The 14,543-nt window shown below is 36.0% G+C and overlaps 1 protein-coding gene across 2 annotated transcripts; it reads left to right on the forward strand.

Moving 5' to 3' along the window:
* Window positions 1–403: 403 nt before the first annotated feature.
* Window positions 404–14,543, forward strand: SPO11 (SPO11 initiator of meiotic double strand breaks). Of its 2 annotated transcripts, XM_063115473.1 has the most exons (13): window positions 404–534; window positions 2,632–2,745; window positions 4,026–4,114; window positions 4,542–4,608; window positions 4,843–4,951; window positions 5,401–5,487; window positions 6,224–6,260; window positions 6,597–6,706; window positions 10,166–10,265; window positions 10,562–10,599; window positions 11,478–11,554; window positions 13,789–13,900; window positions 14,424–14,543. In XM_063115473.1, the coding sequence occupies exons 1-13, from the start codon at window positions 404–406 to the stop codon at window positions 14,541–14,543; spliced, it is 1,191 nt and encodes a 396-aa protein (XP_062971543.1). The 2 variants fall into 2 exon arrangements, with proteins under 2 accessions (XP_062971543.1, XP_062971544.1); XM_063115474.1 differs by lacking the exon at window positions 2,632–2,745.

The raw sequence follows: 14,543 nt of genomic DNA on the forward strand, positions 1-14,543 counted from the left end.
AATTAGATCCTCATAATTATTTGTTTTAATGAAAAATGCCTAATACTACTTTCTCTAAACAGCACCAACCCTCACCCTCCAAAATGAAAATCAACTCAAGGAAGTCTGGGTCCAACATCCCAAGCAAACCACATAAACGATTTTTAGCTCAGCCCCGATGGTCTCCAACACTTGCTGGACATGTTCTCATGGAGACGCCCTGCCGCGCAGTGGGGAGCGCACCTGAGAGAGCTCTGCGCGAGTTATGCGCATGAGTCTGTCTAGCCCCGCCTCTAAGGGCGTAGTGTGCGCATGCGCACCGGCCCATGCGGGTAGGGGCGCTACCCTGCCTGTGGGTGTACCTTGAGGCGCTGGGCATCGCTGACAGGTCGGCTTTTGGAGCTTCTCACGGCCGTTTTCCCTCATGGCCTTCGCGCCCATGGGACCCGAAGCCTCGTTTTTTGAGGTTTTGGACCGACACAGGGCTTCCCTGCTGGCTGCCCTGAGGAGAGGTGGCGAGGAGTCCCTGGGCGGGGTCGCCCACCTGGCCTCTAGGTACAAGAGCTCTTGGCAGAAGCTTTGGAAAGCCAGAGACGGTTCCTCGGCAGGCCCCGGCCAGTATCTTGAAGCAGCTTGTGTGTACGGAGATGTGGTCACCCCTTCCTGTCCCCTGGCTGCCTCCCTGGTGTTGAGGCTGCAGGAGGGGCCCTTGGGGAGCCAGCCCTGAACCCGAGAAAGGGCCTTCCTTAGTGCTCCCTTGCCACTTTTCTGCTTTTAATCTCAGTTTTGAACTCAAAGAGCCTGGTGACAGCCCCCTGGTGTCTTCTAGAATGTTCCCCTTCTAGAATGTTCCAGGAATATTCGCTCAGCTGGGTTCACAGAACCTTACGGATCAGAGAGTTCCGGGCACAGTTTGGCTTTGTGTTTTTTGTTGTTGTTGTTCGTTTTTTAATTTTTTTTTTTTTTTTTTTTTTTTGACTGGTGAGGGGATTGCAACCCTCGGAATGGTGCTCAGCCAGTGAGCGCACCAGCCACCCCGAACCCGTGGCCTGGGCGCTACTGGTGCTGCACTTTCCTGAGTGAGCCATGGGGCCGGCCCCATTTTTTTTAATTTTTAAAATAAAATTTAACTTAAAAAGCTTTCAGGATTTGGGTGAGGGAGGAGAGAAAGTGACAAATCGAATGTTGTGAGTTCTCATTAAGCTGACGGTTTTCTCAAAATTAACAAGGATATCAACACATTTTAAATGGTTTATAAGACGACAATGTTTTACTTGACTTGGAAGTGGAGAGAAATTGATTTATTTCAAATCATTTACAGAGATTCTCCAGCTGCCCAAGTTGAAAATAGCTACAGAAAACATGTTTACATTATTAACCACTTTTACTTAAAATGCTCTTTTGTTTTGGTCTGTCAGCAAAGTTTTTCAGCCTAAACAAATTGCTGGGTTTTTTTTTTTTTTTTTTTTAAGCCAAAACCAACTACCAAAAAAAGAAAAAGTCCACAAGCAGATTTTGACAAAAAAATTCCTTTGTGGGAGAATTCAGGAGAGCGAGGGGAAGGAGAGAGTGAGAAGTCCTTGTTTACGTTTCAGATGTAGATTAATCTGATTATATTTTAAAGTTGGTTATAGTACTGTCCTGTAACTTTTTCTTTTTTTTTTTGAACTAGGAAAAATGAGATATTTGGAAGTTTTTACTTCATTAAGTATTTTAAAATTCATTTGGAATACATAAGTTTTTAGTAAAAGCTCTGAAGTTTCTGTGGAAATTCAAACTCAACATTTTGCCCATTTTCTAGATTTAATTTGATTTCCTTTTCTAGACAATATGCTAATGGTATTTATAACAGAACAACATTTTTTGAAGCTGATGGCTTGTGAAATTAAAAGTCAGCTGACAGAAAACTGGACTCAGTCTTAAATTTTGCTGTAAAGTGGTGTAACAGTTGCCAAATCAACCATTTGGTGCAGAACCCAAGATTTACTCTCTGCTTTTTTTTTTTTTTTTCTTTTTTTTTTTGGTGGCTGGCTGGTGGATTCGAACCAGAGACCTTGGTGTTAAAGGCTGCACTCTAACCAAGTGGGCTAACTGGCTAACGTTGATTTGTTCCTTTCATGGTAGTCATTAAACCTTTTCCTTTTTGTATCACAAATTAAAAAGGGCTGATTTTAAGTCATGCAATCAATTAGGGTAGTATACTACAAAAAGCGTTTCTTTTGAAATAGTTTTGCATTGCATTTTTGGGAAAAAATTACACCATTTTTTAATTAAAACATTCATCAGTAGTATTTCAAGCCAACAAAGTTGTATTTAATTTCAGTTAAAGTAGGTTAATATCAAGAGTAAATAAAAATATATTTGTAAATTTTATTATCTAGTTATTAATGTAAAAGGGAGACATTACTTCAATTGGTAATTGAGAAATTACAAGCAAATGAAATTTAAGTAAACACTGTAAATGCGGTTATTAGAGTGCAGTAGATGTGAAGATTTATTTGGAGAGATGATTATTGACATGGATTACCTAGTCTTAAAAAACAACAAATGAAACAAAAAGTTATTTTAATATTATTGATCTTGGGAAATGTTAGATATTATAAAGTTATAATTTATAATTAAAATTGAATCATAGTATGTTTATTGTTTCAGTTCTGAGGTTCTTGCATCTGTAGAAAATATTATCCAAGACATAATCACAAGCCTGGCAAGAAATGAAGCACCTGCATTTGTAATAGACAACAGATCAAGCTGGGAAAATATAAAGTGGGCATTTTGCATTTTTATTTCTAAATGCAGTATTTATGTCACTGTTTGAATTTATTTGAATTAGAGTTCTAGTCAGGTTTATTTATTTATTTTAATTGCCTTTACCCTGCCAAAAAAGGATTTAGGAAGTTTACAAAATGCATCTCATACAGGAAGGTTATGTAAACTAGAAGTAGTTGTGAAAGATAAGGCAAAGGAAAACAATGCTAGCAACAAAAAAAAATGGAGCACCAAAAGAAATTATAGAGTTCGAAATGCATATGCTATATAGTCTTATAATCGTGCTAAAAATAGGTACCAAACTTGGATCTAAGCTTTCTAGCACTCAAAGGGGGAAATATGATGAATGCAATTCTCATTTAGACTGCAAAAGCAAACAATTTGCTCAGGGGAACTACATAACCAGTGCTGATAGAGACCAAAAATAAATGTATCCTAAAAAAATAAATAAATAAATAAAATTAAAAAATAAATGTATCCTGAACATGGAGCACATCTGCAAGGCTCTTTCTCTTGGCACATCTACCCTTGCTAAGTCATGTGTCCAAGAAGGGCAAAATCAGCAAACACATTTATACAAGTTCTTGAACTTACTTTTATAGTTTTTTCAGCCTGTAAAATCTTTTCCACTAAATAATGAAAAACACCACGTGAATGGTTCTCATGCTTTCTAAGAGTCACGGCAACAGAATAAAAGGAATTTTGAGGCTCCTTAGTCACTAAGTATTATTTTATGGTCAATATAATTAATACTAACTGGACACTTCTGAATTATATTTTGTACCATCTTTTGAAAGATGGATTTCATCCAGCTTGGGAGCAGCCAACACCTGGCTTTTTTGCCTGGTGCCTTCTGCCACCTTTAGGAGAGGTTTGGCAGTTCAATTTAACAACCTAATATGAATTGTTATTTTATGAAATGTAGCTTTGCAGGTAAATCAGAAATAAAATAGTTCGAAACTTATTTGAATAAATTTCACATACACTACATGTCTTCCTGGGAAAGAAGCATACGTGCGTGCACACACACACATTCCATAATCAAAGGTATTAACTCATTTAAACCCTTTATCTTAGTGTCTGTCACAAAGCTAATTACCTAATTACCATCCATAATGATCTAAGCTTACAAACCAGGTTACCCTAAACCTTCAGTGGTTACATGGAGAAGATACATGGGATTTAAATAACGTGCAGAAGAGCACATTCAGTATATATTGTTTGGTGTTCAGAAGTTGTCTTTTCATTTTATTCCCTCGCTTTAAACAAAATGACAGGTTCGAAGATTCTGTGGGTCTTCAGATGGTATCTCATTGTACCACAAGAAAAATCAAAAGTGATTCACCAAAGTCCATTCAAAAATTTGGTAAATTAATCTTTCTTAGCTTTTAGAAATAAAGAATAAACAAATTTGGTTATCAACCAGATGTTATTTGTTTCTAGTTAAATAATTTTAGTTGTTCTTTAATAGACCATCCATGTACTTGAAATAAATTTCTAGAATTTTGCATTATCAGTAACCTTGGAAGTAGATTATCATTCCAACGTAAATGTATTTTTCAAGGTACAGTATATGGCTCAGTGGAAAATTATTCTCTCTGTTTTGCTGTCCGTAGAGCAACTAATTTTATCTGGTTCTTCAGGCAATTCTGTATTTCACCCTATTATTTTGGAAATATAATTCTTAAAATGTTATGGAAAATAACTGGGGGCAGTTAAAATCCTTGATAGCAGTATCTTTTGAATTATTAAGTAAATAACAAGTAACTCATTTATTGCATCTTACTTTCCAGCTCTCATTCTTAAAATATTGTCCATGATTTATAAATTAGTACAGAGCAACACTTATGCAACCAAAAGGTAAATTTATTGTTATGGTAAATTATTCTTTAAAACTCAATGCAAGTTTTAGATTTTATTTTACTTTGTTATGCACTTTGAAAAGTTATGTATGACTAGACTATGGGTAATAAATTACTTTTTTTTATATGTTGTGTTTCATTCAGTTAAAGCTTTCTTCAAATAATAGTCTAATATTTGTCATATTCAAAGATAATATGGTTAATTAAAAACATATATTTTAAATTTTTATAGAGACATATATTACACTGACAGCCAACTCTTTGGTAACCAGACTGTTGTGGACAATATTATCAATGACATTTCTTGTATGTTAAAAGTACCAAGGAGGAGTCTACATATAGTAAGTAGTACTTAATACAAAACTTTTTTTTTTTTTGGTGGCTGGCCAGTATGGCAATCTGAACCCTTGACCTTGATGTCATAACACCATGCTCTAACCAACTGAGCTAACTGGCCAGCTCTCAAAACATTTTATTTAAAACAAAATGTTTGTATAAATATTATAATAAAAATAAATGTAATCTTTGCCTTTTTTGACATTATTTGATCCTATATTTTTTTCACTATAAATTTAAATAATCTGTTCTCAATATATTCCTTTGTATGAAAGGACCAAAACAGATGACTTACCGAATATTTTCATTTCCTAAATACTCTTACATATTTTCTTCTCTTAAATTCCAATCTGAGCTAAAATACAAATAATTTAGCAGGGGAACATGTGGAGTTACTTAACAGTATAAAAAATATTAGTAAAAAAGATTTCAAATATGTCTATTATTTTTTCAGTTATCAACATCAAAAGGTTTAATTGCTGGCAATTTAAGATATATGGAGGAAGACGGCACCAAAGTAAATTGTACCTGTGGTGTGACAGTAAGCATCATTAATGTTTTCCCGTGCTCTACCTCCCTTTCAGTTCCTTTGATTTTGAAATGTATTTTATTTCTTGCTTTGTGATGTAGTTTAGACCTGAAGATTTTAAAATAATAATGAAGGATGAATAAGTATATGCTTTACAGGGTTGTACATTACATAGTTTCAAAATATGCTAATTGTCATCAGATGTCATACTGAAATAAACATACATGCACATTCCTTTTAAAAATATACTGTATTTTCAGGTAGATTGTGGCTCGACCATTTTAGCATGGTTATTTATGTAATCTTCATAAAATTTTCTGGTTCTGAAAGTAGTATGTTTAATACTAAACTACAGTATTTGCTGGGCTTTGATACATAGAGAGCCCACAAGACTAAACTAGCACAGCAGTTTGGAAGGGGCCAACTTACCAATTTGGAAAGGAGGAAGATGACTCCAATGAGGTCCTGCATAGGAAGTTTTTCTTTCATCAGTTTCTGCTTTTTAAGCCACCTATCTCCAAAACTTCCAAGAAATTCTTCCCTGCTGGGAAGTAGTGTGGGTCATGTGTCTGTTTTCTTACTGAGGAATGCATCTGTTGCCTACTGTTTTCTTACTGAGGAATAAGTCTCTGATGGCTGATATAATCAAAGAAAAAGGAAAACATAGGATTTTGTGATAAATTGTAAACTGTGGTTAAATGAGTATTTGCTTTTTATTTAAAATAAAAACTATCTTTTTTTAACTCAGGCTGTTGCTGTGCCATCTAATATTCAAGGAATTCGGAGTATCCTTTAAGTGGGAAAACAATTTAAACTTCTGGAATGTTCATTCATTTCTTTGATAAACGAAGCCTTCGTAATGTGTAATAAACAAGTTAGACGCTATAGCAGTCAAGATAAACACACCATGGTCCCTTCTTTGGGACTCTTTTAGGAGCTCAACATCTAGTGGGAGAGACAGATATCTAAATGTATGAATAGATATCCATTTATATATTTGAAGATAAAAATGAAAATATTATATCTATAGCTGTTTTGAATTGATCTATCTGCCACCGTAATTTAGTTGGTTATTAAATTGAAATACTCTTGCCTTCAATTTTTCGGCCTTAACTTCACAGATTTAATGACAGATGCAAAATTTCTATTAATTGTAGAAAAAGATGCAACATTTCAGCGGCTCCTAGATGACAACTTTTGCACCAAAATGTCTCCATGCATCATGGTTACGGTATATTATCTACCTTTACTACAATTTCAAGATTAACATATACTACTTTGATGATTGGTAAGAGGGTTTATAACATTATCTATACAGCTTGGACAACATTCTGTTTTCAATACTCATATTTTGCATCATTTGGGATCATAGAACAGGAATTTCCAAGGCGTTTATTTAAACATCCTCAAATATGACTAACATCAATGTGATGTTCCTATTTCTTAAATAGTAGCGGTTTTCTAGTACCAGAGTGTGCTTACACGGGCCCTTGGGCCCTCAGAGCCATCCTCACTGCATTCCCACAGGGACTAGTTGTCTCAACTATTATATATTAACACTGAGTCTTTGGACGGGGTTGAGTGAATAAAGGCTGCTCCTTGTGCTTTCTCACACAGATTTGTGTAGCAGGTAATTTCATTAATTCACTCAAAAGGACCCTTTTTTTTTTTTTTTTTAACAAAAATGTGCAAAGAATGGCAAAGAATACAGAAGCATACATATGGTACCTGTGGTTGAGAAAATGCACAGGGAACTGTAGGCATCAGTTAGCAAAGGGAAGAGTCTTAGTTCCAGCTGCTATAACAGATTATCATAGACTGGGTGGCTTATGAGTGGCTTAAATAACAAACATTTATTTCTCATAGTTCTGAATTCTATGACTGGTGAGGACCCGCTTCCTGGTTCATAGACATCTTTTTGCTGAGTCCTCACATGGTGGAGAGGGAGAGTGTTCTCAGGGATCCCTTTTATAAGGGCACTAATCCCAGTCATGATGCTTCACCCTCCCAAAAGCCCCCACCTCTTAATACCATCACTTTAGGGAGTAGGATTTCAGCATATGAATTTGAGGGGGAACACAAGCATCCAGTCCATTTCAGGAAGTGAGCTTCTTGCTACAGGGTAACTTGGAAGGAGTTCATAAAACTAGAGTGATCAGGGAAACCTGCTGGAGTAGGAAAGAAAAACGTGGAATAAAGTAAGCTCGGGGTATGGATAGGAGGAATACTACAGAATAAGAGAATGGATCAGGTTCCCCTCTTTTATAAGCTCTTTTCCCAGCCTTTTTATAGACATGCGTAAAAACTTAGTTCTTTGAAGAAAAAACACCTCATCTACTTAAAATTCTTCTTGTCTATTAACAGTAAATACAGTGTTTGGTGCTTGTTAGATGTGTTTGTGGAAGCAGTGAGGAGCGCTGCCCTGGAGAGGAAGCAGGATGCTGGGCAGCTGGGTGGACTCTTGGAAGACCTGGCCAGTCCCAAGGAGGCATCCTGTCTTAGTGCAGAAATGCCAGGTGCTAACAAAAGTGTTTTAATTGGCAAGGTGGGACATGATGAGGATTAGTGTGGCAGTGCATCATTTAGATGTAGTGAAAGAGAACTGGAGTCAGGGAGCCCATCGGGAGGCTATCAGGTGATTATTTTGGTGTAAGGAAAAGGGGAATGATTAAGGGGAGAGGACTGAAATGAAGGACATTTCCGTGGCATATTCATAGGGACTTGGTGACCATGGGATGTGAGGAGTGAGTCAAATGACTGATGTGTGAAACCTTACTTCAGTATCACCATTGAACCAAGTTATGGGAAAAAATACACTCAGCTCTTCATGGAAGAAAGATTTTGAGTGTCGTGTTGGAAATATGAACTTGAGGTGATAGCAGAAAATTCTAGTGGCAGCTGCCTGGTTTGAAGTTAAGGGACAAGAGTTGAGATGGAAAATGCAGACTGAGCCCTTGTAAATAATAGAAGCCATAATTGAGGTCCCGAAACTTATGATCTCTGTGGATATGTGCCACGGCTCTCTTTTTGGCCCAACATCCTCTCCTTTCACATGGTGGTGAGAGCACATGCTTGCCTGGCTGACCCAAAGGCAAGTCACTACAGACAGAGAAAGCTGCAGTGGCCTGGGTCTCTGTTCAGCCCTTGGTGTTTAAATCACATCTGGTATTATTGTTTTGGAGATGCACATGAAGCACAGCTCTCTGTCACATTTGGATCGAAGGGATGAAGTAACAGTAGTTAAAAAGAACATACACTTAAAGAGGGAAAAACCATGCATAAATGCATAATCCTATTTTTCTACCTTGTCTTTCTTCCTACATGCTTCCTTCTAGTCCTCATCTGAACACACGCACACATAGTTCTACACTGGTGCCAGCATGGTGTCCATTGATAATTGCTATTATTACTGCTATGAGACACCCACAAGAGGCTGGCCTGTAGCAGCTGCCTCTGAAGAGAGGAGCTGGAATGGAAGGCCACACTAGGAAGGACTCATTTTCACCAGATATCCTTTGGTACTGTTTGACTCCTCTACCATGTTCATGCATTTCCCAAAGGAAAAAATTAACATACACTACTGTTCACTAAGTGCTCATGATGAGCCAGATCTCAGTTAAGAACTTTACATAATAAGAGTTCATATTTATTGCTATTCATCATATATAAACTTGTAAAGACTTTCAACAACCTTATGGGGTAGGAACTATCATCATCCACATTTTAGTAATAGGGTGCTGGAATGTAGGAAGGCATTTTACCACAGTCCTGTGACTGGTCCAAACCAGATTTTGGATTCATATAGTTCAGCTCTGTGTTGCTACAGTGCCATAACTATATGGCAGGCATATTTATTCCTATTTTACAGATAAAGCCATGGCCTAAAGAGACTAAGAAACTTGCCCAATATCACACCACTAATGATGGGCAGTGAGGGAATTAAAGCTCAGAATTGTCTGATCCAAAGCTCATTCTTAGTCTCTGTTTGTACTCTGTTCTATGGTTCCTTTGGTTTTCTAATTTTCTCTCTTAACATTATTGTAATGCTCTTTAAATTACTTTTCTAAATACTTATTGTTTTAGTGACTTCATATTATTAATACACCATTTCAAGTTTATTAAACCTTGAATTTAAACCAGGTATTCTTCTAAGTGCTTTATGATTATTAAATAATTTAATTCCTATAATAACCTTATAAGGTGTTGCAGAACCCCAGACTACAGAGAGATTTCCTTACTTGTTCAAGTTCATGCTGCTGAGAAGTGGCAGAGCTGAGATGCCAGCCTAGGCTGTCTGGGGCCTTGCAAATGGTGAATTTCACCACTGTGGTATGCCGCCCCTCTGTGTTTCTGTTAACTGTTTTGGCTATTCATAATATTCTCTGCCATTTTAAATAACACTTCAGTAAGCATCTTTGAGTATGTAGAATTTTTATTATTTCTTTTTTCTGCTGAAATATTTCCTTAGAATCATTTCCTAAGATTGGGATAATTGAGGCAAAGGTACAAATGTACCTATACATACCTTGCCGTATGTACTGTACATTTTTTCACAGTCAGCATCAGTCTTTTACCACCTGAAATTCAAGGTGGGGGGGATGTAATTTTTAAATTATTAATAACATAATGATTTAGCTGTATCCATCTCATTGTACTGGATTAATATGCCTAATTTCTATCTTGCATTTAGGGAAAGGGAGTTCCTGATCTGAACACAAGACTTTTAGTCAAGAAGCTGTGGGATACATTTCACATTCCTGTTTTCACTCTTGTGGATGCTGATCCACATGGTAATTTATCAATGGACTATTTGGAACAATAGTCATAACTAAGTCGTATTTGTAGTTGTGTTTTTCTGCTCTCAGAACACTTTCATAAAATATTTTAAAAGAAAGTGATTAGATTAAAATTAATCATTTGAGTCAATTTATTATTATTTTTGCCATATTAAACTGAGAACATAAATTTTCACTGGTAACATCCACAAAAATAAAAATTGCAGACATTAGATAAAATTTAAGAGTGCAAATTATCTAATCTATAATATACAAGAAGAGTAATTTTATGGTTAACTTTCTTTTGACAGGCATAGAAATAATGTGCATATATAAGTATGGATCTATGGTAAGTATAGAAAAGTAGTTTTCCTTTTTCCACTATTTAGATATTTTATATTAATATCGATAATTTCTGCATTTACTTATCACCCCCTAGTAAACTAAGAGCCCCCCAAATATTCCTCATATCCTATTCTAGAACCAATCTGTATTTCAGCAGCTGTGATGCCAGTTTTCAGCATGACTAATGCAACCACAGATGACAGAGTAGGACTAGCTGTGGGCAAGAGGCATGATTATCCTGTACTCTCCCAGTCTACTGAAGTAACTGTGGGGCTCCAGTGCAACAATACTGCCCGATCGCCAGACACACTAAATATTTTATATAGCCTTGAATTCTGACTTTGCCAATCCCTTTTCTCCCACGATTAAGGAAAAATGAGACCACCACCAAATTTCACTACTAGAGTCTGCAACTGCCATATATCAGTGGTTTTCAAAGTGTGGTCCCAGGCCAGCAGTATCAGCGTCCTTGGAAACTCGTTAGAAATGCAAATGTCAGTCCCCATCTAGTCATACTGAACCAGAATCTCTAGGAGTGGACCTCTCTAAATGATTCTGATGCATGGTAAATTTTATAGCAGATGGAAGGGAGCAGGGTGTGAGCTGTGGAAACACAGACAATAATAAATGCAGGTTGGGGAGGTTCACATGCAGTTTTGCCTTATAGAAAGTTAATACAGAAATACTCCAGAGAAGTTTTTACACCTTCACTGAAAGCCCAGTTTAGCAAAGCTCCCTTTCTTACTTCTATGGACTCTGGGCATGTGAAGTCAGCTTTAGTACTTGTCCTACTTAATAAGTAAAAATTTGGCTGCAAAAACAAGTATGCTAGTTTTCTGCAATTTTTAGCCTTACCTAATACACTTTTGTTCTTTATTTTAGTCTATGTCTTTTGAAGCCCATAATCTCACGGTTCCAGCTATTAGATGGCTTGGTCTCCTCCCTTCTGATATTAAAAGGTTAGATGGTATAGCAGAACTAAAATATTTAAAATGATGATTCACTGTAATATGCAACAATAAGCCTAAAAAGTCACTACAAGGAAAAGTGCTTAATGTTTTTTATTTATACTGTCCACTGTGACTCAGAATTGTATAATTGTGGATTAAATTCATCAATGTTTCTGTTTCAACTACTAAAATACTTAAGAAATGAATTTGGTTAATTGTACATTCAGCTAGCTAGAAAATGCTTTTGTTTTATTCTTATAGTTTAAATATTTTGTAAATTTTTATACTTAAAAGTATAATACATTGAGTCTAATTAAATGGGTAATCATTAACATCATTTGCCATATGATTGAATTTTATCATAAATTTTAACTTCATTTTAAAATATCTCATTTTAAGATTACTTAAAGGTCGAGAACCTCAAGTTTGGCAAGTTTAATATATGTTCACTATAGAAAAACATCAAGTAAATAGCAAGGTAAAAATCAGCTAAAGATGAGCAGTTTCACCTTCGTGGAGTATTTTCTGTGCATAGCCATAATCTTTTTACAAAAATGTGATCATACTATACTGTTATTTTGTAATCTGCTTGTTTTCACACCACACAATGTGGTCACTTTTCTGTATCAATAAATACATTTCTCTTGTATAATCTCACTTTAATGTCTTCTGTTTCTGAGTTCTGATTCGTGATGTGCCGGGGTTTATTCAGCCAATTCGTCATATCCAGACATTTAGGTGTTTTCCAAATCTATGTTCTCAAGGTAGTGCTTTGATGGACCCTCTTGTAACTAAATCTTTTCCAGCATCTTTAATTAGACCCTTAGGCTGAATTGCCAGAAGAATTGATGGGTCAAAGAGTATACACATTTTTAAGGCTTTGACTGCCCTGTGGATAGGTTAATTATCTTGCTTTCCTTGGACAGTAACAACCCACCTGTCCCTCAGCATTTTTTTTTAATCTCTGCTAATGTGATATTTTTAAATGTTTTCTTATCGTTTTAATTGGCCAGTGAGAATGAACTTAAACATGTTCATTGGATTTCCTTAATAGTGAGCAATCCTTGGTAACAGGTTCTTGTTTCCTAACTATGGAATGTGAACAGGTTTTAGGAGATAGGCCATTTACAAAATGAGGGCACAAAAGAAAACATTTAATTTTTGATTTTTTAATGTTTACACTCCAGTGAATTGAAATTCTGTTCAATTTAGTGTATGTGTCATGATCAGAATTCCTTTAGGATGATCTACTAATATGAAGACCATTTTTAACACAAATTCAGGAAAAATGATCTGTTAATTAGTAAGGTGGAAGGCTTGAAGAAACTCTAGCTGCATCCCGTAAATTCCATCAGTGCCCTCAAAAGCCACTCCAAATAAATATACGATCAAAGGAAAAACAATGTGGTACCTACACAAACATGGCTTCAAGGGAAATCCTCTAGGCCTCCTTTCAAATTGTCACCCCTATCCAGGACCTGCCATTGGAAAATTGTCATAATTATGGAGACATTGAAAAAGACTATTTGAAACTGGAGCTCTCCTGGGAAATCTAGGATTTGTGACTTCAAAAAGTAGACCACACCATAAATCCTGGGCCTCACATGTTCTGTTTTTAAAATATATACCAAGAAAAAATTACATTCTGCGTTTCTCAAATTTAAATCTAGATAGGTGAACGTGTGTGTGCGTGTGCGCATGCACATGCATATGTAAGTGAAAATTGATAGATTAACTTCCGTAGCCCAGAATCCTCAATGAATAACAAACAATTAAGTACTCAGTGAGCCTAAAGTCCACCTGTGAATCTCAGCCACTGGCCATGCACATTGGAGCTAACTGCTCCATTAAGTGTGAAGCTCTGGGATGCTTAACTGCACCTGTCATTAATCTGCCTTGATGTCAATATACATAATGTCAGCACTACTGGCATTTATTTAATAATCAACATCTGTCCTCCTGTCATCATCCCATGAGTCTGACACGAAGGAAAACAAAAACTTAGAATCTTATTTGCTATGGAAACCCAAGCTTCCACTATGAACTTGAAAACTTGCTGGTCTAGGACATGACAGGTCCTCCAAACCCTAGATTTAAGAAGTAGAGCTGTACTAATTTTCTTATCTGTTATTTCTGGGTTTCTTGAAATGATGCAGCAAATACAGGCAGAATATATGTGACCTTCAAGTTATAGGAACACTTTGTTTTCACTGATTTTTTTTTTCATCTGTTTTTTTTTCCAGGTTAAATATACCTAAAGATAGTTTGATTCCACTGACAAGACGGGACCAAATGAAACTTGACAGTATCTTAAAGAGACCTTACATTACCTGCCAACCGTTTTGGAGAAAAGAAGTATAAGTTGTTTCTTTTTAAAATTAAAGTGCTGTATGTTTAATTGCCTTTTACTTTACTAGTGGCTATTCATGTAATGTGAATATTATGAATATTATATTTTTAAATATCCCTCCTTACATTTTATATAACCAACAACTGATGTTAGTGTCATTTGGCAGTAAATAGTTGTTGAAATTGAATCATACAAATGATAATAAATGAGATCAGCTGGATGGAGCTGGCCTATTTTTATCCTTATGATAGTTATATAACCATTGTCAATGGCTGTATCATAGTTTGTGGGATTAAAAAAGGAAGAAAGAGAAATCATTATAAAGATCCCAGGCCAGTCCTAGTTATCGAAGGCATCCGTACTTGATATTCTCACTCCTGATATTATTAGCTGTAGCAGCTCTAGAATATTCTGGCCATTGCTTGTGGCTTTGGAGAATAAACAAAGTCCAGATTTACCAAATTTATTCGAATTGACAGAACTGCAGCAAATAACTCTGGTATGACTATATTTTACTTTTATTGACAGATGGAAATAATGACAGACTCTAAAATGAAGGCAGAAATTCAAGCTTTGACCTTTCTATCATCAGATTATCTTTCCAGAGTGTATTTACCTAACAAATTAAAATTTGGAGGATGGATATAA

This window comes from Cynocephalus volans, chromosome 1 (assembly GCF_027409185.1).
Source record: "Cynocephalus volans isolate mCynVol1 chromosome 1, mCynVol1.pri, whole genome shotgun sequence".
Taxonomy (NCBI): domain Eukaryota; kingdom Metazoa; phylum Chordata; class Mammalia; order Dermoptera; family Cynocephalidae; genus Cynocephalus; species Cynocephalus volans.